General features: G+C 52.5%; 7 protein-coding genes across 7 annotated transcripts; 2 read left to right on the top strand and 5 right to left on the bottom strand.

Moving 5' to 3' along the window:
- Nucleotides 1-883: 883 nt before the first annotated feature.
- Nucleotides 884-2,810, bottom strand: CTAM01_04444 (cytochrome P450; the record flags this gene model as incomplete). The annotated part of the gene is made up of 7 exons (XM_060520474.1): nucleotides 884-967; nucleotides 1,030-1,148; nucleotides 1,217-1,296; nucleotides 1,350-1,630; nucleotides 1,707-2,087; nucleotides 2,170-2,411; nucleotides 2,465-2,810. The coding sequence occupies 7 exons, from the start codon at nucleotides 2,808-2,810 to the stop codon at nucleotides 884-886; spliced, it is 1,533 nt and encodes a 510-aa protein (XP_060385119.1).
- Nucleotides 2,811-3,973: 1,163 nt separating this feature from the next.
- CTAM01_04443 (major facilitator superfamily transporter) lies at nucleotides 3,974-5,822 on the top strand (the record flags this gene model as incomplete). Its single annotated transcript, XM_060520473.1, has 6 exons — nucleotides 3,974-4,282; nucleotides 4,347-4,541; nucleotides 4,603-4,735; nucleotides 4,796-5,359; nucleotides 5,451-5,675; nucleotides 5,734-5,822. The coding sequence occupies 6 exons, from the start codon at nucleotides 3,974-3,976 to the stop codon at nucleotides 5,820-5,822; spliced, it is 1,515 nt and encodes a 504-aa protein (XP_060385118.1).
- A 169-nt stretch (nucleotides 5,823-5,991) lies between these two features.
- Nucleotides 5,992-6,778, bottom strand: CTAM01_04442 (haloacid dehalogenase-like hydrolase; the record flags this gene model as incomplete). The annotated part of the gene is made up of 2 exons (XM_060520472.1): nucleotides 5,992-6,118; nucleotides 6,180-6,778. 2 exons carry the CDS (start codon nucleotides 6,776-6,778, stop codon nucleotides 5,992-5,994), a joined length of 726 nt encoding a protein of 241 aa, XP_060385117.1.
- Nucleotides 6,779-8,519: 1,741 nt separating this feature from the next.
- On the bottom strand, nucleotides 8,520-10,097 carry CTAM01_04441 (FAD dependent oxidoreductase; the record flags this gene model as incomplete). Its single annotated transcript, XM_060520471.1, has 4 exons — nucleotides 8,520-8,788; nucleotides 8,854-9,427; nucleotides 9,483-9,772; nucleotides 9,845-10,097. 4 exons carry the CDS (start codon nucleotides 10,095-10,097, stop codon nucleotides 8,520-8,522), a joined length of 1,386 nt encoding a protein of 461 aa, XP_060385116.1.
- A 1,004-nt stretch (nucleotides 10,098-11,101) lies between these two features.
- On the top strand, nucleotides 11,102-13,038 carry CTAM01_04440 (major facilitator superfamily transporter; the record flags this gene model as incomplete). The annotated part of the gene is made up of 8 exons (XM_060520470.1): nucleotides 11,102-11,298; nucleotides 11,365-11,626; nucleotides 11,687-11,780; nucleotides 11,836-11,961; nucleotides 12,027-12,169; nucleotides 12,231-12,345; nucleotides 12,415-12,604; nucleotides 12,675-13,038. The coding sequence occupies 8 exons, from the start codon at nucleotides 11,102-11,104 to the stop codon at nucleotides 13,036-13,038; spliced, it is 1,491 nt and encodes a 496-aa protein (XP_060385115.1).
- A 3,928-nt stretch (nucleotides 13,039-16,966) lies between these two features.
- On the bottom strand, nucleotides 16,967-17,416 carry CTAM01_04439 (uncharacterized protein; the record flags this gene model as incomplete). The annotated part of the gene is made up of 1 exon (XM_060520469.1): nucleotides 16,967-17,416. The coding sequence occupies one exon, from the start codon at nucleotides 17,414-17,416 to the stop codon at nucleotides 16,967-16,969; it is 450 nt and encodes a 149-aa protein (XP_060385114.1).
- A 549-nt stretch (nucleotides 17,417-17,965) lies between these two features.
- Nucleotides 17,966-19,642, bottom strand: CTAM01_04438 (uncharacterized protein; the record flags this gene model as incomplete). Its single annotated transcript, XM_060520468.1, has 3 exons — nucleotides 17,966-18,625; nucleotides 18,788-18,958; nucleotides 19,013-19,642. The coding sequence occupies 3 exons, from the start codon at nucleotides 19,640-19,642 to the stop codon at nucleotides 17,966-17,968; spliced, it is 1,461 nt and encodes a 486-aa protein (XP_060385113.1).
- Nucleotides 19,643-20,812: the final 1,170 nt, after the last annotated feature.

Genomic DNA, 20,812 nt, shown 5'->3' with positions numbered 1-20,812 from the left:
CAACAAAACCAAGGACACTCCACTACTTTAAAGGACCAGCCGTGCGGAACCTTCGCGCTAAAAAGCAGCAAACCTTACATCTCGGTCTTGGGTTGCCATATTTCTCTTAGCTCAAAAGCTGTCAGGCCTTGGCGTCGTCGTTGTTCATTTTCGAAGACTTCGGTAAACTCACAAAGGACATGCTGGCAGGGGTTATGAAGGGAAGGGCAGGGCAAAGCCAAGGCACGAAAGTCCGAAGGCTGCGCTTCCATGGGCCGCATGGCGGTCATTTCTTGCGAAAAAAGGCAAACGAATGATTTTCCCACAGAATTTACCGCCCCGGTTCCTCACGCGCGAAAAAAAAGGTGGTTCCCACTCGAGTGCAAATATTTATTTGTACTTCGCAGTTTGCATATCCGCAGCACAGGCAGGCAGCTTGCTGAGATTCCGCAAGATACCGCAGCGAGCATACGCAGTATGCACCGACTATGGCGCGGCTTTCTTGGCGTTGGATTGCGGCTTTTCGAAAGTTGGAGTTGCATTCGGGTCGACGTGAGGTTCTTGGACATAGTTGCTTTCCATTGGGTGGATCGGCATGCTTTCGCTTCTGGTGCATTTGGACGAAGATCGAAGCGGCCTTCTCCAATCATGCTTGTCGATTAATTTAGAAGCGTAGCCCCTGGTTCTTAATTATGGGGAGCCGAGAGTTCGGGCAGGGATGATGCGGGAAGTACCTGTTCATCGGAAAGTAGCGTTTTATTATCACTATGATTATCAAACTTTGTAACCCTATCTAAACCCCCAGAGAGCAAATCAAAACTCAATCTACCCAAAACCGCCCGAACCCGCGCATCACCCAGGCCCGACTAGTTCACGACTCTCTTTTCATCGTCAACCCTGTCTATCAAAACCAGCCGAAGTGCTCGAGGATAAAGGGGACCGGCCTGGAGAAAAAGCGAACAAGAAGCCTTTCGTCAGCGCTGAATTTCTGGAAAGAGTGGGGAACTCGGTCTACCGCGGGGACATAGGCAGCAACAGGCTTAAACTTACTGGAGTCTTGCGGTCAACCCACATCGGGTCCAAAGCGAAGGAGAATTCGCGGACCAGCTGGATCAGGGTGGTCCTCATTTCCAACATTGCGAATTTCTCTCCGAGGCACGCGCGTTTGCCTGAGATAGAGTCAGCAGGTCCATCATGGTAGAATGATTCACCACTCTTTCTTTGGAGTCTGTCTTACCACCATGAAAGCTGATCCACTCCCCCCTTACCCGACGGCGGCGGTAGTTTTGCTGAATAACTTCTGAGGATGATCCCCACCTGCAAACATGAGCCTCACGATATTTCAAAGGATGTGCACTTGTGAGACGAACCGTCCGGGGTCAAACTTGTCTGCTGTGGGACCCCACGCAGTCGGGCATCGGTTTGTTGAGTAGCAGTGGTAGCCGACATATGTCCCTTTTGGGATTACGACGTCGCCGCCTAGCAGCGCCGTCTCCGCAGCCTTCCGGTTGATCAATTGACCAATGGGAGGGAACAAGCGCAAGCACTCGTAGATGAGCGAGGTGAGATACGGCATGTCTTCTTTGGCCAGATCTGCTGAAGACTTGGCATCCTTGGAAAGGATTTCTTGGCGCAAAGCCTCTTGCGCCTCCTAACCCCCCACCAGTCTTGTCAGCAACGAATGCACGCGTGAGACGGCACGGGCCTGGGCAGGTTTGCTGACTTACAGGATGTTTCGCCAAAAGATACAGGCTCGATATCATGAGCAGCTGTGGGTTCTCTTGACCGGCCACGAATGACACGGTGAGGTTGTCGAGGAGCTGCTTCTCATCCCACATGCCCGATGCTCTGGCGTCGAGCATGCGCTGGCCTAGTTTGTCGTCGGATTGGTCTGACAGGGATGATGTCTTCTCCATGGGCATGTGGTGGCTCGCCTGCAGCGCGCGTTTGAGCTCGTTCTTGAACAGGCCCACAGTGCGTCGGGCCGCCAAGCGAGACTTGAGCGGCAACCTGTCGAGGAATGGAAAGCTCATAAAGATGGGCTTGAAGATCTCCCTCTTGACCGCCGTCTGGAGGAGATTGATAGGAGCATCTGCCCTGTCGAGTGCCTACGACGAATCGGCTGCGGTCAGCACGCTGCGAAACACCCCTGCTAGATTCGGTCTTGTCGTGGGGGCCAGGGCGACTTACATGCAACTTCGTACCCAAGACGGCTTCGGTGAAGTTGGAGACGGAATACCGCTGCAACAGGTCCTGCACAGCAACGCCACCGCCTCCGCTGCCGGCCCGCTTTTGGGATTCACGAAGGAGACGGCACAGGCTGACTGCGTTGCTTTCGATGATTTCGCCATCGAAAGTCCTCTGGAGGCCTGGCTTGATGACCGACCGATAGTTCTTCCAGACGTCGCCTCTTGCCGAGATAATATTGTCGCCTGTTTCCGAGTTAGAATTTTTCGAAGCACCAAGGGTGGCAAAGAACACTTACCAAGGAACTCTGCCAGGACGCTGTGTGGGATTTTCTTCTGGTTGCCGCTCTTCTCGTACAAATCCTCGTCTTTGAATATTTCAACCAGATACGAGGGACGATGTACCAAGATGTTCCATTGCGCGCCAAAGAAAATTTTGACTGCTCCATGAGTTCGCAGCGGCTTGTCGATGTACTGACGGAAAATGTCCGACTGGTCAACGTCCTTGAAGAAGGGAATGAGGGCTACCCAGAACGGTATCGCCGGGATGTTTTGCGGGTATCTAGGAGGCAAGAGAAGAAAGTAGTAAACGAGTCCAAGGAGCAGCGCTCCGAGGAGTAAAACCTCTAGCAAAAATAGTAGCATCTCGTCGTGAATGGCGTCTGCAATTACGGTGTAAGTCAAAGCTGCGACAAAGAAATAACAAGCTTATATGTTCAAGGGCCGATGTTCCGAGGAAGCGAGAAAGAGCAAAAAGCAACGGTAGCACTTACAAGGGTCAAGATGAGACCATCGACAAGACGGAAGCAGTCTTCCTTCCTTCTCCTCAGCCCTACTCAAAGTAAGGTAGCAGAAGCTCTAGCTGCCTAGAGATGACATGCAGGAAAAGGCTAGAAGACAGGATTAGGAATCACGGTCAGGTAGGTATGAATAGAGGCTTCGTCGTCTTCTCGAAATAGACCTCATATGCGCGTTGGTGAAGGAACATGGAACATTGCGTTTGTGCCTCCGAGACATCAGACGTTCGTCGTACAAATTTGTCTGCAGACCTGAACTACAGTCAGCGGCACGCCGGGCTGTGCGATGCCCGGCGCATCGGTCAGTCGCACCAGACAAAGTCAAGGACAAAAGGCCACATCCTTGGGAAGGTTCATTGGCCGCCAAGCGGGCCTGATGCGAGTTGTGATGCCAAGAATGACCAGACAAGGAATGGAGGAAGCAGAAGATGCAGCGAGAGAAAGAGAGTTTGATGAGGTTCTCTGGACTTTCCCAAGGCGGGTTGGCGTAAAGTTGACCGGGGACGTGCCTTCAGGTACGTATTGCGACCGTAGAGGTACCGGTACTTTGGGCGGAGCCTCCCCGCCAGGGAACTGCGGCAGTGCCCCGATGAGGATCCAGCAAGAGCTGACCGAGTGGGCCGGCGTTGGACGGACCCTTCCTGATCACTGCCTTTGACCTGAACGGAGTACGTTACTACCTTGCGTGTAAGACTGAGAATGGCTCGCCCAAGAAGCCAGGGGTTTATTAAATGGACACTGAATCGTTCATACATACATTGCCTTTCCTAGTGTCCGTACACAGGATCAGAAACAACGGTAATCACCGGAGCAGTGCTGCTTCATTTTATCGCTTTCTGACTTTTGACCGCCGAGTTTCTCTATCTTACTCCTTCGTGCCCGTGGGCCAGCTTCCGAGTCTCTAGTTTTGAGTATCATTTCTGCATCGCTTTGTTCGAATATTCTTTGTCAAAGATGGTTAACTCCAGTCCATCAACTTCGGGCACGACGACGCCCACTAAAGATCACATAATGTCTGCACAGGAGGTGCCGGCCCCGGCTAACACCAGCACGACCACTGCCAGCCAGCCGCCGCCGTCGCCTCCAGCCCAGTCCGCCGGGGATCCAGAGAAGAAAGCCGGTGCCCCGCCGGCTTACTCGGCCTTCTCGCCATGGCGAAAGCGCTTCATCCTCATCGTTGTCACCGTGGCCGGGTGTTTTGGGCCTCTGGCCGGCAACATCTACCTCCCTGCTCTGCCTACCTTAGAGAATGAATTCCACGCGAGCGCGACGGCCATCAACGTTACCGTATCCGTTTTCATGCTTGCCTTCGCCTTCGGTGTATGTTCCCCAGCCTTTTCGAAACCCATACTCAAGATAGTACATGACACTTACACTCCACCAGCCTCTATTCTGGGCCAGTTTCGCCGATTGGAAGGGCAGGAGACCACTGTACATCATCTCTCTCTCCATCTATATTGTTGCCAATATTCTTCTGGCTGCAGTACCAGCCAACTATGGCGCTCTTGTATTTCTTCGTATCGTCCAGGCCTTTGGGTCTGCGGCCGTGGTGTCGATGGGCGCAGGCACTGTCGCCGATGTAAGTTCCTCGAGAGAATTCACCACACACCAACAGCTCACATTACTAACCCAATTCTCAGGTCACTCCACCCAAAGAGAGAGCATTCGCAATGAGCATCTTCCTCCTAGGCCCTCAGCTCGGCCCTGTCCTCGGCCCAGTGATAGGAGGCGCGTTGACGGTGGCATCATGGCGCTGGATCTTTGGCTTCCTTGGTGAGCCTTTCCATCCTCCCAGCCCTTATCAAACAAAACCATACTAATTACACTCCACAGCCATTGCCGGCTTCGTGCTCTGGATCATCATCATCCTCATGCTTCCAGAGACTTTGCGCGCAAGGGTTGGCAGTGGCAAGCTCTACTCCCAGTCTAGCTTCATCCTCTTCCCTCCAAAGCTGTCTTCGCCCCTGGCACCAGAATCGGAGAGAGGTCCCCCGCCTCCCAAGCCAACTCTGCTCATGTACTGGCGTCTCTTCAGCTACCCACCCATCGGCATCGTGTCCTTCAACACCGCCATGCTCTACTCGACCTACTTTGCTATCGCAGTGCAGCTGCCCACTGAGCTCGCCGACCGCTACAACTGGTCCAGCGCAGGCGTCGGCGCCGGTTTCATCGCCGTCGGCGTCGCCATGATTGCGGGTTCCTTGATAGGTGGACGCTTCTCGGATTGGCGGAGAGCGCGCGCAGTCAAGGCGTCTCCTGACAACACCGTCGATCCCGAAAATAGACTTGCAGACCAGATTTGGGGTGTCATTGTTTGCGCCGGTGGATGTGCCATGTACGGGTGGTTCGTCGACATCTCACTCCACCCCGCCGCCGTTCTAGTTGCCACTTTTCTTAGTAAGTTCTTGTACGACATTGGGAAAGACGTTTATGTTTCTGCTTCCCATCTCACGTGAACCCGAGACTGACGTGTGTGACTCTTGTACAGCCGGCTTCGGGATGAACTGGGTATTTGTGGCCACGACGGCCTTTTTGACCGAGTGCGTGGCCCAGCAGGCCGCAGGCGCCTTTGCGCTCGGGAACATGCTACGGAATCCCGGTGCTGCCATCGCCGCCCTTGTGATCCCTTCTCTCGTCTCCAAGATGGGAAGTGGATGGTGTTTCACAGGACTCGCATTGTTGGACTTGGTCCTTGTCGGGTCTGCTGTAATAGGTTAGCCCACCCTTAGTCGCGTCTTGGAAAGCTTGTATGCTAATGGTGTGTCTCACAGTACTACGAATTAAATCTCCGGGATGGAGGGCAGCCCGCAAAGCCAAGATGGCGGCGATGGCGGCAGCCAAGCAAGGTGGGCCGAAATGAGTTTGACGAACAATGACGAGCGTCAATGGGACTAGAGCGCAGACGCTCATGAAGGAGAGTCTAACATAATTACTGTCTAATGTTTATGCAAAATTGATAATGTTCAATCTAAATGATCAACGCAAGTTTGACTCAACGAGTTTTTGTATTATGCAAGATGATAGGTGGACTACTTCTCATACGTAGCAATAATTCTATCCGCCATCGCCGGCAGCGTCTCTGCCACAACGTCCATCTCACCGAAAATCTCTGGCAACGCCTCTCCCTCCAGAGCAGTGCAGTATGCCGCCTTGAATCTGCGAGATGTTAGCGAGTCCAATACAACACAAAGATTAGTGAACAAGTAGGTCGACTTACCCCACAGTCTTCGCCGTCGACGCATCCCACAAATGCGCCGCCGCAAACCAAGGCTCGCACCCATCAGCAGACAACTTCTTCAAAATAGGCGTATACGCCTCGGGAGTCGGCTTCGCCAAGCCAGACGAATCGCACGAGAGCAAGTTCTCAACAGGCATCTCGACCCCGCCCCTCGAGAAGTAGCCACCGACGCGGGCGATGTCGCCCGCCGTGAAGCACCACACCGTAAAACCCGCGGCGCGGAGCTTCGCCACGCACTCGGCGGCGCCTTCGCGCAGTCGCAGGCTCTTCCACTCGCCAATGAGGTAGTCGACGTCCTCGTCGCTCGCGAAGGCGCGCGGGTCCTCGATGCCGGCGTAGTGCAGGCAGCGGTAAAAGAGGGCGGTGAAGACCTTGTAGAAGACGACGTAGCGGCCCGACATGGAGAGGTAGGTGTACTCGCGCTCGGCGACCTCGAGCCAGCAGCAGCCGAGGAGTTTTGGCTGGATGCCGCGGGCGCGGAGGCGTTCGCCTAGGCGCTCGTCGATTGCTTCGAAGAGGTGCTCGTATGTGACGAGGGTACCGACTACGTCGAAGATGACGTTCTTTGGTGGTGTCATTGTGGGGGTTGGCTGATGTGTGTTGCGTGTGTGTATGTGTGTGTGTGAGAGAGAGTGCTGTTCCAAGGATGCCCGAAAGAGGTAGGTTCGGGGATGATTATTGGATGGTTACACGATGCAAGGGGTTGATTCAGGGTGTGTCTGTTGGTCCGAGAGGTCTATGCCAACATGATGATGTAGATTAAATATGAGGCTTATCACGAGGCGTTGCATGGGTCGCGCCTTTATGGAAGGCTGGGCTTCATCTTGGAGATTTAATGTTGTCTCCCCGCACGTGCAACGAAGTGCGGGGAGTTCAGAACAGGCATCACGCAGGTAGAGTTTCCGGCGCCGATTCCCGGTTTCCTATCGGCTCTTTTGATATTCGTGTGGGCCTCTTTGCCGGGAAGGATACACGGGTTGTTGCTTGGGGGAGGAAAACGTTATCAGGCTTATTGTATCTATTGGGATACAGCGGATGCTGGGATGCGACTGTGAACGTTACAAGGGGACTGGAGGAAGAAAGGCCGGCCCGGTGCACTCCCACGTGTGCTGATGCTTTGCTGGCCGAAAGCCCATGGCTGTAGGGAATGCAAAAGACCAGCCATGAGTGGTATTCACACTGATGATGTAGAACATTGCGGCGGACGAATCCGACGCTAGACCGGTCAACAATCTGGGGAAGTTGAGCTTGGCGATAGAAGGAAGTCAAGTGGACGTAAAGTGGAGACAAACCGCTCAGTCTATTTCGTATCTGGACAGCTCATCGCCCAGGGAATTTTAATAATGAGTAAATTTCGCAGGACATCCTGCATTACGTTTGCCAGATGGTTATCTCGAACGCCGGAGCCGGCCTCATATACATACGGTTTTCCGGCAGCCAGTTTTGTCGCCGGTGTTTGGTTTGCCTTACCCGGCTTCTTATCGAGTCAACTGATATGCGGTTAAAGACGACAGAGGGGCTGTGGGGGTGGAGACTGGGGACCTTTGTCGGATGCAACGCCAAAACGGAAAGATAAGGACGGACAATGGATGTCCGAAGTGACGGATCAAAGCCGCTATCGGTATGGTTAGGCCGGAGAAGTCATTGACAATGTACTCCGTACAGAACACTCAATTTCTCGAGAGAAATACTTACCGAGAATCATTTTCGATGGAGCATCAATAAAATAAAGTGAACTCATTGCTCAGGTAGTTAGCTGCCGTAAAGAACTTCGACAGAGCATTTCCGAAAATTTCATTCAAAATAGAGAGTAAAAACAGTACATGTCTATCAAATTGCTCAGTTATTCATTGTGCTTTAAAAATAAAGATAAAAGTTTATGGATTAACAAGTCACCTTATTGTGTTTTAATTTATTTTCATTTAATAAAATTGACAACTGTCTAGTTGCAAAGCGCCCTTACATAGAGCGCAAAATCTATTCGAGTTCCCAAATAAAGCATATCATATACGAGATAGGTTATCAGAAAACATAGACATTGAGTTGGTGTCTGGTGAGGAGATTGATGGAATATATTGTTATGATAAAGACTCGCTAGATTATATGAGATATCTCAAAACTAAGCCGATTCGTCTTGGTATCTACTAAGACCTATGCAAATGATGGTGCTTAACATGCTCGATGCTCTTTCCGGAAAATGTCTACGCTACAACGGCTAATCGAACCAATGACTACAGGATTTACAACAAGGTCAACTTTGGTGGGTATGCTCCCTGCAATGCGCCTCTAATATGACACTTTACATGAAATTAACCGACTCTACAGTTTTGCCGGCGGCTGATTGACCGACTTCCAGCTCTCAAGAATGGAATTCCTGGAACTGTCCAATCTCGCTTGAGAAGCCTGGTAGACTTTGGGGATACCCGTAGTCTTGAACTCGGACTGCTCCATAATCATCGATGCTACTCCCTTAGCCGAGAGGAAGATCTGCGGCATGCCATGGCCGTTGAACCCGGCAATGATGAATTGTTTCTCTTTTCCGGGAACGACGCCGACGTGCGGCAATCCGTCTGATGAGTATCCCATGACTGTATTGTTGTCAGTCACTGAAATCGTATTTCGAGTCCGGCTGAATAGGGGCCAATTAACTTACTTCCGGTCCACACCTTTGACGTAGTCGCACCGCTGTCTTCCCATCCGCGGAACACACGCTGCATATATCCATCAAAATGCGTCTTCGCCGCCTCAATCAACTCGTCATCGTTGACCTTGTTATACCACGCCGATAAATCATGATAATACGAGGACCGCGCACCGCCGACGACGATGCTTCCGTCGAGTCGGGGAATCAGGTACTCGTACTCCGTGTCGGACCAGCGGATGATGACCGAGTGAGGCAGCAATGGCGCAGGCGTCTTGCCGGGCGTGATGTGGCTGCAGATGCCGCGAACGGGGACAATCTTGTCGGCGAACTCGGGCAGGATGGACGACGTGTAGCCGTTTGTCGCGTACACGATCTTTGCGGCACGGACGGCGCCCCGCCCCGTGGTCAGCGTCAGGTAGCCGTCCGCGTCGGGGGTGCCGGTCACCGCCTCGACGGGCGTGTGGGTCTGCAAGTTGACGCCGGCGTCGAGAGCCTTGGAGAGGAGGGCCAGGATTAGTTTGTATGGCCAGACGGTACCGGCGGTATATGATAGGCATCCCTTTACTCCCTTAACACCTGATAGCTGGGGGTAAACAGTTAGTCGCTGAGTCTAAAGCGCAGGCCGCAGCTCAACTTACTTGCTCCGCTTCGGCGCCGTCGGCGTAGTACACGTCCTTCATTACGGAAACGCCAGCTTTCCTAAGCAACTCAACGTTTGCCTTCATCTTATCGCGGATACTCTCTGACATCAAGGCATCGACTGCCCTAGTCAATACAAAGTCACAGTCAATGCCTTCGGCTTCAATGGTCTTCTTCACTTCCATGAGGTTCTTGGCCTCGAACTCCGCACATTCCTTTGCAGTCTCGATGCCATGTGTGGAAACGAAACTTGCGGGACGATTGTACGGATCCGGCTTCAGATGGCCGCCTATACCATATCTCAAGTCAACAAGGAAGCTCAATTGAGAAGACATGACAATGATGGGGCTGTCAGACATACCATTGCGTCCAGTTGCCCCGGAACATGCCTGTCGGGCCTCAAGGATCAAAATCTTTGGCGGCGCAACACCACGCGCCTTGCACTGGTCGAGGATGTGGTATACCGTAGCAACACCTGCATAGCCTGCACCAATGACTGCAATGTCAACTTCGGCTGGCAGCTCCGGGGTAGACCGGTGATCATCTAGAGGGTGCGGGGATGACCTCCAGAAGGAGGTCGTGGAGTTTGGGACGGGGAGCGGGGAAACGGGCATGGCTGTGTGACAGGGTGTGTGTTTGTCCTTCTTAGGGGAGAATCAGACACGAGATGTTGTGAGTGACTGTTTTCAGCTGCACGAGATAGAAGTGGGAGACCAAGCCGCCGCGCCCGCCGTTATAATTAAAGGCTCAAAAGCCTCGAGCGCGGATATTCCATCACGGTCCGCACCAAGTAGGCGAGCGCCGGGGGTGGGGCGGGGCCGGGACGGGAAACCTGTCGGGAAAGCTGTTCCGTCCGGTGAGCGGACTCAATTGTGCCTCCTTACTACCTTACTCGTAAAGTCAAGGAGGGCCAGGGAGGGGACCGAAATGTTCAAAGGGTAAAACAATTGACCGGCCCGGTCGTTTGCGGGGAACCCCCGTTTGGGTATGCGTTTCCGTAAAGTTTATCAGCAGCGATCCTTCAATTCTCGGCCTCTTTAAAGCCCATTCAGATAATCCTCCACCACCTAACCCAGGACAGCGGTTGCAGCACAACCCTTTAGAGTTATCGACCGGCCCGGTCAGGATATTGGGATTAGAACTCAGGCGCGAAAAAAGGCCCGCTCTTCCCATGTGTGTCCCATACATATCCCAATCCCTTGCGAGCATGACGCTGCTTATCTGCGTATCTCCATGTTGGGGTGGCTGACAGATAAACCGGGGAAGCACCAACTACCGATAACCACGATAAGCCTTTACTGGCTCGGTGAGACTGGGCAGGCCCCGGAAGATAGGTAGACAAACTGACACAGTAATCAAGCAGTAGGTCTACGATTCGAACTGTCCAACATGGCTGTACCCAGTGATCCTTACCCAACCCCAGAATGGAAACCATCATCCGCACTGACTAGTTGAATGGCTCTCTGGCAAACTACAGCCATCCTGGAATGAACCAATGGCAGCCTCTCTAATGATATGACAACACCCCTATATACAGGCCAATGCCAGGCCCATCGACTCATCCCCAGACTCGACACCCGCGGTCTCTAGCACGTCTCCAGTGCTCTCTTCAAACACCATGGCAACTACACAGACAAAGGACGACACCAAGATCCCCGAGACGACTAGCTATCCCGAAGCGACTGACCATGCCGCCGGCACCAGCTACGTGTACGATGAGGGCGCCGTCGAGAACGTCGACGAGGCCTACCTCCGGGCCTCCAAGTCGACGAAGTTCTACAGAGGCGTGTTGTTCCAGATGATCCTTTTTGGAGCGTAAGTAAAACTTGTCTTGGGACAAAGTCCCGAAATCACGGATTCGAATTTAATGTATTCATGTAGGCTGTCCTTCGTCGGTCCTGCCATGTCGGACGCCATCTCTAACCTCGGGGGTGGTGGTCTCTCGACACCATACTTGGCCAACTTGGCGACTGCCCTCAGCTATATGGCCGGCTGTCTGATCACCGTATTTGGCGGACCTCTGATCAACAAGATTGGAATCAAGTGGTCTTGTATGATCGCCGCCGTCACCATGCCTCTTGCTGGTTCGGCCTACTATGTGAGCGCAAAGTACTCGATAGACTGGTATCTTCTCTTTGCAAGAGTACGTCATACCCCTTCCTGCACTCTGACTATGTCGCTCTGGAGCTAAGATGGTACACAGCTCCTTGGGGGGTTCACATCTGGTTTCCTCTACGTCGCCGAGACGGCTGCCATGCTGTCGTATCCGGAAGCAAACGACAGAGGTTTCTACCTGGGTAAGGAAGGTTCTGGGAGCTCTTTGGGTATGCTTGTGTTAACAAAGTTGGACAGGTATCTGGTCTGCCATGAGAAACTCTGGCAGTGTCATGGGAGGCGCCATCAACTTCTCGACCAACTACTCCAAGGCCAATGCTGGTGGTATCGCGTGGTCCACTTACTTGATCTTCGTCGGCTTCGGTAAGCACCCTTCGCCCCATGCCCAAGACCGACTTGGCCCATGTTCTAACACGAATCCCTGACAGAATGCACTGGAACGATCTGGGCTCTCCTCCTATCTCCCACCAGACGCGTACGACGTCGCAACGGCGCAAAGATCCCCATGGCCAGCAGCATCAGCTGGAAGAGAGAACTCATTGCGTTGTGGAGACACTTGCAGCGCCCAAAGGTGAGCACAGCCAGTCAACCCCTAATGACTTTGACGAAGTATTGACGGCCCAAACCCTTAGACATGGCTCATGTCCATCCCGGCCTTCTACTCCTTCTTCTTTGGCGGAACCATGGGCACCTATCTCTCTCTGCACTTCTCCGTCCGGGCCCGCGCACTTTCGTCGCTGATTACTCGTGAGTAACTCTCCTTCGTCTTTTGATCACTGTCATTTCCTGAATCAAGCTGACAATTGCATCTGATAGCGGCAATCACCATTGTCATGGTCCTCGCCTACGGAAAACTCTTGGACACGTCCCGCTGGTCACAAGCCCGGCGAGCGTGGATCTCTTTCTTCTTCTGGGTCATCCCCCAGGCCATGTGCTTCATCTGGATCGGCATCGAGTACAGCAAGTTCGGCGGAGGCAAAGTCGAGGAGGCCCTTGACTACGAGTTGTACGTCGTCCACCATCCCTGTGCCCCTTCTCTAACTCAAAGCATCGCTAACAGTATCGCTTCCAAACAGGCACACCAGAAGATGGGCCGAAGCTTACCTTCCCTATCTAATCATGTTTTCAACCGGTTACTGGACCCAATTGTCTCTCTACTGGATTCTCGGCACCTTCTCCACGGACGTTGGATCCTCTTCCCGCTCGGGTGGTCTATTCCGCGCTTTTGAGACGGCCGGCCAGGCCGTCTCGTACGCTCTCAACTCCAAGACCAGCGCCGACCCTAGAATTCCTTTCTATGTTAATGCTGCACTGATGGCTATCACTATTCCTTGCATGGTATTCCTCATCAGGCTGGTTCCGGAGGCGCCTGCTTCAACGGACATAGATGCGGGAGATGTTGTTGAAGATCAGGCAGAACGGGACCCTGATAACAAATAGAACATGTCTGCTTTCTGACTTTACGGATTGAGAGCGTGGGATCGGCTGTTTCTATACAACGTTGAGGTACCATAGGAATGATGAAATGAAGCATTGACTACCTGAAGCCTCTGACACGCATCAATGCCCCAGTGAATGATTGTACAACACTTCTTGGTCTTGCAACAGTCTTATTGGAGCACACTTGAACACTTGATTCGCAATGTGCGACACGATAAGGGGCCTTCAAGATATCCCGCAATTCGTAGGTTCTCTTTTGCGACACCCCACCCTTACAACTATTACTTTATCAATCGACCTTGGCCGTACTTAGAGAACGTCAAAGTCCAAGTTCACAGTCAGCGCATTCAGCTCGTTGAGTCATTTGCGGGCACACTTTGTTCTTCTTTCTTTTACCAAGATCTTGACCTGTACTGCTTGTCAGATCGACGAAGCCTTACTGACCTACGTGGAAGCTGTCAGAAGTCTTGATTTTTTGAGACAAAGTGGACATGAGCTTGAAGGGTTGCAATAACACATTGTATCAATCAGCTGCGTCAGAAGCTTTATGTTGTACAAAAATTTCAAAAGCTGATCATGCAAGTTTCGTTTTTGACCGCAAGTCTAGCCATAGACATCCATCGGGTTCCAACTCTCAATCGGAACTATGCTCTTCTCAGCAGTAACATAAGACGGAATATGCTCAGCAAAAAGATCGCAAAAAAAAAATAAAAAATAAGAGAATAGAAAATTGGGAAACATAAGAACGAAAGGAGCAACAGCGTTATTTGTAACGTCAAGTACATCTAGACTACCCCTACCTAGTGCATGTTTGATATCTGTACAGGACCGTCTCCCCAATCTTAGCCAAAAGCAACCTGAACTTCTGTTTCAAATTCGGCTAACCTTGTGTAAGTATTGACCTCGACTGGTATCACGGTATTCAAGCAAGGATTCAAATTACAGCTGAGAAATATCCGTTGATAGTTCATTGAAGCCGCCATCGACTTTTCTAACAACGGGATCCAAATTTCTCTGAAAACGGCATGGATCCCCTTGAACCGTTGAACGTTGACAGGGTTGTCATCTCTTAGCTCCAAACTCAAACTCAAAATCGTCTGAACAATGGGAGGGGAAAAAACCCCCCCAAGTCTGACCCCACCAAAACATCTCAAGATAGTTTGGCCTGGAGCGGATAAAACGGGTGCTCCCGCTTGTAACGGTGACGTTTAGGACGGAGATGGAAAAGGCTCAGAGAAACATCCCTTTTGGCAAAAGCGTGTTTTTTTTTTTCTCTTCGTCCGTTGTCTGCTTATTCTTGCATTATTCAGCATTGGGCTCCGGACGAACTCAGCCCGACGACATGTCAAAGAGACGGACGTTCCTTTTTTCTCTCTCTCTAGTTTCTCAGTGACATTCTGAGACCCGCCTTGTCGCTGGGTAGGTTTATGACTAACATTACGGGAGTAAGAGTGCATCATGGATTTCTTGCACACCGGTTCGACTTGCCCTGCATCATCAACTCTGAGAATAACTGCGCCCCTGACAGACGGTTACACAGATCATCTACAAAAAAAAAAATGTTGACAAATCCCATGATCGCCTAGCACCCTTTTCTTCTCCAGCCTCTTGACTATTTCCCCCAAGTCTCATGGCAATGCGATGGGAATCAAGCACAGTAGGTACGCGCAACGCCAGAACCGAAAATCGCAACACTTTTACTGTCACACACATGCAAACAAGAGAGACATTGCCTGGGCTCTCGTGAACAAAAGTGCATCAATACACCTGAGCGACCATCACCGGAAGGTTCACCATGCCCTTCAGGTAGAAGTTGGCACGTGGGTTGGTCAGATGTACCTTGGCATGTTGGGCATAAAGGTAGAAACCCCCCCAATCCTCCCCCATTGCCTGCAGCGAATATTACCCCACCCTCAGGTTTTCCCTCCTTCACCGAGACCACGGCCAATAGGGACGGCCCGGTCGCATCACCACCACACATCCATCCATCCTTTCGTCACATCCGCCAGAAATCACCCTCACTCTTGTTGAGCTCTTTCAACCTAATGCCTGCCCGCATACACGCGATTTAGAATCCTACCATCTGGCCCTCCCCCCACAAGCCTCAGGGACGAGAGACCTTGCGGCACCTCCGTCCCGTATGGGGGAAAGGGAAGTCTAATTTGGACTCACGTCAAATATTGGAATCAAACCAACACTTACTTGCTTTCGGTGAAACACCTGTGATATTGGGAGTTCCGCCTAGGTGGGTGGGGATTTCGGAGAAAGATTCTAGAGCACACCACGTCAACATGTTGCCCACCGGGAGAACATGGATGTTGGGGGGATTCGGGAGGTCGCATTCTTTTTCCCCTTCCAGGCATCTCTTCTCGTTGGATTCCCCTTCTTCCCACCCCCTTGTATTCCGTATAGTTCAGTTGCATTCGTTCACCCGTGCGCCAAAGTGCGAGGCGCCCGCGGCAGTTGGATAGTTACGTTCCGTTCCGTGCGCTGGGAAGGCTACCTTACCGTAAGGAACCCGGGGGGGGGGGGGGGGGTGGGCGGGGGGGGTGGCGGGGGAGGGGCGGGGGGCGGGGGGGGGCGGGGGGGGGGCGGGTGGGCGGGGTGGGGGGGGGGGGGGGGGGGGGGGGGGGGGGGGGGGGGGGGGGGGGGGGGGGGCGAGCGGGCGGGACGGGAATCTGGAACTCAAACTGGTGCCTGTTTTAATTTCCTGGCGGGTACCTTACAATGCAACGCTTCTCATTTTTTTTTTCAACCGCTACTGTCTAGAGCCCAGACAAGCAAGACAGGCATGGCAGATATTTCCGCGATGATCACACATGGGAAATTGATCGTTAGACCTGGCCCCAAATTCCCCGAATCGAGCAGCTCTTCCCAAATAGTAGAAGTACCATGTATGTGGGGGGTCTCTCTCATCCTCACACGCATACACACACACCTGCACTCACTCACCAAATCTCTCTCTCTCTCTCTCTCTTCAGTCCCCTTGCCTTTCCATCTTCCGTGCTTCCTCGATATACCTTGCCTCGTTCTTACGTACATTACTGGCCAGGCCGAGCGTTCCATTGCATATAGGCACAGAATCAACAACTCATTCCGCCACTCCCCCCTTCCACCTCACGCCTACGCACTCAACAGCCGCATACGCACACATACACGCCCATCCTTCGCTCCCCCACTCCCCATTTCCTTTCTGTACTCCCTACACACACCTATCATCGACGAAAGAAAAATAAATTGAGATGGATGGCATAGTGCATCAGGGGAACCAGCAGCCGCGCTCCGGCCGACACCCAAACCCGGGTGACAGAACCAACCCCAGTGACAAGGGGTCTTTTTTCTTCCCCTTCTGCTCCAGCCACGCGATCAGCCAGCCCGCCGTCCACGCTGGGAGCTTTCCTTGGTATTCCATCATAGGTACGGAGTACATGCAGCTACCAACCCGGCTGTGTGTCCCGGCGTCTCTGTGTGTGTGTGTGTGTGTGTGTGTGTGTGTGCGTGCGTGAGAGCGCGTGTGTAACGTGTTGCAGACCGCCTTTTCGTTTACTGCCATCGGCAGTATCGATACCCGCGTCCCGTCATCTCTGCTCATTCGTCTGACGGGGAGTCTGAGCCTCATCAGTACAGCTGAGGATGATCAATCATCAAAGACCTCAAGGTGGGTGAGGATACCTACTGCAGATTACTCACTCCGTAATTTTCAGTCGTCCCCCTCAAGGCCCGGAGAGTCCACTCACAGATTAGTGAATCTCTATTCTCTGTCCTGGCCCTGGCCCGTGGAAAGCTTTTCAGCAGGACTCTCTCTCGCCTCCAGCTACCGGGCCAACATTACGCTTGGGCGAGACACACATGCTGCACGCCTGCATGGAAGCCTAGCAGCTATTAAACGCAACAATTACCACTAGGCCGGATTCGTTCACTTTTTCGTTCACCGCGCATGAAAGAGAGAGAAATAGGCAGTCATAGTTGGTAATTGGTAAATAAAAATTGGTATCAATAATCCTAACTTCTCATACGTGCGTTCGAGGCATCCACCACAAGCAAGGGGCACATGATACTCGGGATCCTTCCTATCGGGCCCAGTTCCAATGTCGACCCGAAGACAAAACAATGAGAAAAATAACAGTACACAAAAAGGTTGTGTTTGACGCTTATTCCCAACTCCATCGTGTTGCCACGCTTTTTGCCCCATCATATCCCAATGCAAATCCCAGGGGTATCTGAAGAGTCTAGTAACTCTGTTGGGAGGCCAAATTTGTTTTCCTCTCTTTTTCATTCCGCGCGCCGCTTTCATCCAAATGCACGCGTCCCAATCCCGTTGGGTGGTCTGAAAACTCCCATGACGCATCATGCAACAGCCCAACCTTCCGTGTGCCATGAACCCCCGCCTCCCCTCTCTTTGATGTATGTCCACTCACAGGCCAAAATGCCTGGCGAAAAGCCACCGCCTTCGTGTAAATAATGTTGTTCACCTCTCCCGAGTTTCGGGTCTCGGAATAGTTGAGAATAAAGAAGAAACCGCTCAACAGCTCAAGGACTCGAAACTTTCGTACACTCCCCGTCGTAAGTAATATAACCTTAACCGCAGTATAAAAATTCAAGGGAAGACACAAAAGCCAATCATTACCGCCTTGCTGAACAAGTGGACGACGACTTCAAGGAAATAACACCAAAACAAGAAAATTGTTCAGACAGCCGCCTCAACCCAATAATTACCGCGAGAGAAATGACGCCCTGGATCAATGTTCGATTTTGTTTTCCAATGGATTGCTTCGTCTCAAGCCTTGTCGAGCACGTCCGAATGTTGCTTTTCTTTACTCCGTTCCGTTCTTGTGGTATATACTCGATGTGATTCGCGGTCGTGTATTCGTGTGTGTTGGGAAACTTTGACGTATGTGCGTGGGATCGCTTGGTTGCGATTTGGCCCCTAGTAGATGGCATGGCTGGACTGGTGGTACATGCGATCTCGGTAGGCAGGAGGAATACCATCATATCTGGGGCTGCTTGCGCTCGAGGACTGATCCATATCCGTGTCGTAAACCTCGTAGCCGTGCTGGTGATGTTGCATGTACTGTTCCGGGGGAGGCAGCCTCTTCGAGCTGTATGCTGCGAGGCTCGCGGGATTGGGCACGCGCTTGACCGGATAAGATGAGGGAGCAGTCCTGGACTTCGAGACACGGTTGCTGACCCTGCGGTCCTTGCCACGGCCCTTAATGCCCTTGTTACTGTTCTTGTAGAGGTTGGCAAAGTACCAGTACATCTCTCGCTGGTCATCGGACAAGCCGTCAATATCGGAAATGGAGACAATCCAGTCAGTCATTTCCATGAGGGTCTTCTCGTGGTACTTGTTTTGATGGTTCTGATGCCAAGTTAGCTGGATGGCCGTAAGATAAGTCACCCCGACTCTACACACCTTGAGGTTGCCTCTTTGGGTAAACATCTTGTTGCATTGGTCGAGCTTGCAGACGAATGGCTTCGCATTAGTGTGTGTGGCCATGTGCGTCTGGAGGTTGCCACGCTGGGCAAACACTTTGCTGCATTGCTCGCAGCGGAAGGGCTTCTCGCCGGTATGGCGGCGCATGTGAGTCTGTAGGATGGTTAGTGAGGCCGTGCCGTGTTTGCTTCGAATCGGATGAACCAACCTTGAGGTTACCAGGTTGCGAGAAGGTTCGCTCGCAGTTCGGCCAAGTGCATTTCTGCGAACAGTCAGCGTCATCCACATCACATTCGACTAGGTATGTGTACTTACGTATGGCTTTTCACCGGTGTGGGCGCGTTTGTGAGTGTCCAAGTGGGTGCTTTGATAGAAACTTTTACCGCAGCCATCAATGTCACAGACGTAACGCTTGGTCTTGGGAGCATCCAACGAGTCTGTCGTTGTCGAGGGTGTCGGGGCCGAAGCAGCCGGGGTCGGTTCGGGCTGGACATCGTCAGCTCAGTCACTCAAGCCAGCGGACGCAGAATCGGGTCTTACCTTGGGAGATCGAGGCTCCGGCTTGACAACCTGTTCGGTCTCTGGGACGCCCTTGACAATATCCTCAGTGTCGTGCCTCTTCTGGATCGCCTTCATGAGAGTGTCGATAGCAGTGGTGAAGTTCACTGGGTCCGCGCTCGTGGGCTTGTTGAACTTGATTTCCTTGGTGTTGAGGGGGTGGGGCGTCTTTGGGTTGCTCATCTTCGTCTCGCTTCGGGTGGATGGGCTGCGATGTCGGTCATTCTGTCCCGAAGGTGACTCCTGAGGGTAGGAGCTGGCTCGCGGGACCTCATGCGCTGGGGCTACTACAGGCATGATCGATCGTTCTTGTTGCGCTGGCAGTCTGAAGGGCATGTTCATATTGGCCGGAGGTGAATCGTACTGAGCATATGCGAAGTGGTTTTGGGTCGGGCAGTGGTGGCCCATTGCCGGCATAGATGCGACACTGTAGTGGGAGCCAACCATGTAATGCGGAGAGATGACAGTGCCGTTCATAGGGGCAGAGGTAGCCGCTCTCGAGTCGTACTGCACAAAGGCTGTGTTATCCATCATCGCGTAGTCATGGCCGGCCGGCTGCTGCTGCCAGCGACCCCAAGCCTGGGGCGGGGCTGTCTGTTCCGTCAAGGCCATTTTTGCGAAGCCAGAATGAAGAAACGGTAGGTTGGCAGCGTTAAGTGTGGTTGTTGGATATAATCAGCACGAGGTGATGGGTAAGTCAATGCCAAAGTTGATTGACTCCTGCCTTGTGTCTGGAGTGTGTAGAGTACGATGAAAGAGATGGATCAATGGTTGGTGCCAAAAAGAAAGAGCAGAGGTAAAGCGTTGACTGCTTGGGGGGAAGTTGAGTGTTTGTGATCTCTCGTGGCAAGAAGTCGAGAAAGAAAGGAGGATGGAGGCGGGTAGATGTAGTTTCGGGACAGAGTCAAGAATGGACTCGTGGTATAAAGTGCGGGAGGGGATAGCGGATGTGCGGCCGGGGTTGGATCCTGGAAGCCAATCGACTGGATTTGGGTCCCGAAGATCTCAGCACTAAATATACATGCATCCAAAGCGAAACCAGCAAGGACCCAGACAGTGGGTTGGTGAGAGGAAAAAAGAAGGGTTGAAGGCCAGGACCAGAACATGGAGAGTTTGTGGAAATCATGGACCCCCACCACGACGAGCAACACGGAGGACTTCCATAAAAGCCGGGGTAGCGACTAAGCGGGCCACGACCCGGTCGACGCGGACGAGGACGAGACCTTGCTCTTGCTGTACAGGGTGGCCAAGTACAGGAGGGGAGGGGGAGGGGCGCCTGGGAAGTCGACCTCAGGGGGGGGGGGGGGTGGGAATGGGAATGGCAAGAGGCGTCATACCCATACCCTGCAACTGACTGAGCTCAGAGGTCGGCATAGGATGCATTCATGTCTCTCTCTCTCTCTCTCTCTGGGTCTAGGTACTAGTCTCTCCTCATAAATGATGGAGGCGCCTGCGATGAGCAGCGTTGAAATTCTCTTAGAGGCGAAAGTAGGACCAACGGCTGGCCGATCGAGGAACAGAATGAACCTCGGAACAGACTAGACAAGGGGAAGGCATGCCTATCTGGATAGAGGCGCTGCGTAGGAATCGAAAGGAGGAGCCTCGGTTGCTCGAATAGACAGAAATAAGACATTCTGGTAAAGACGAGTTCTTCATAGGGGGCAACTCACAGGTCGTCAGTTGGACTAGTTCGCAGGAGAGCTCATCTCATCACTGTCTGCGGTTAAGGATAGGCAGGCGAATGGTGAGAGAGTGAAACAAGCATAATGTGGGAATCTCAAA

Source organism: Colletotrichum tamarilloi (genome assembly GCF_030869305.1).
Source record: "Colletotrichum tamarilloi strain Tom-12 chromosome Unknown Scaffold_10.1, whole genome shotgun sequence".
Taxonomy (NCBI): Eukaryota; Fungi; Ascomycota; class Sordariomycetes; order Glomerellales; family Glomerellaceae; genus Colletotrichum; species Colletotrichum tamarilloi.
Note: the sequence above shows the minus strand (reverse complement) of the source record. Positions and strands in the feature narration are given on the sequence as shown.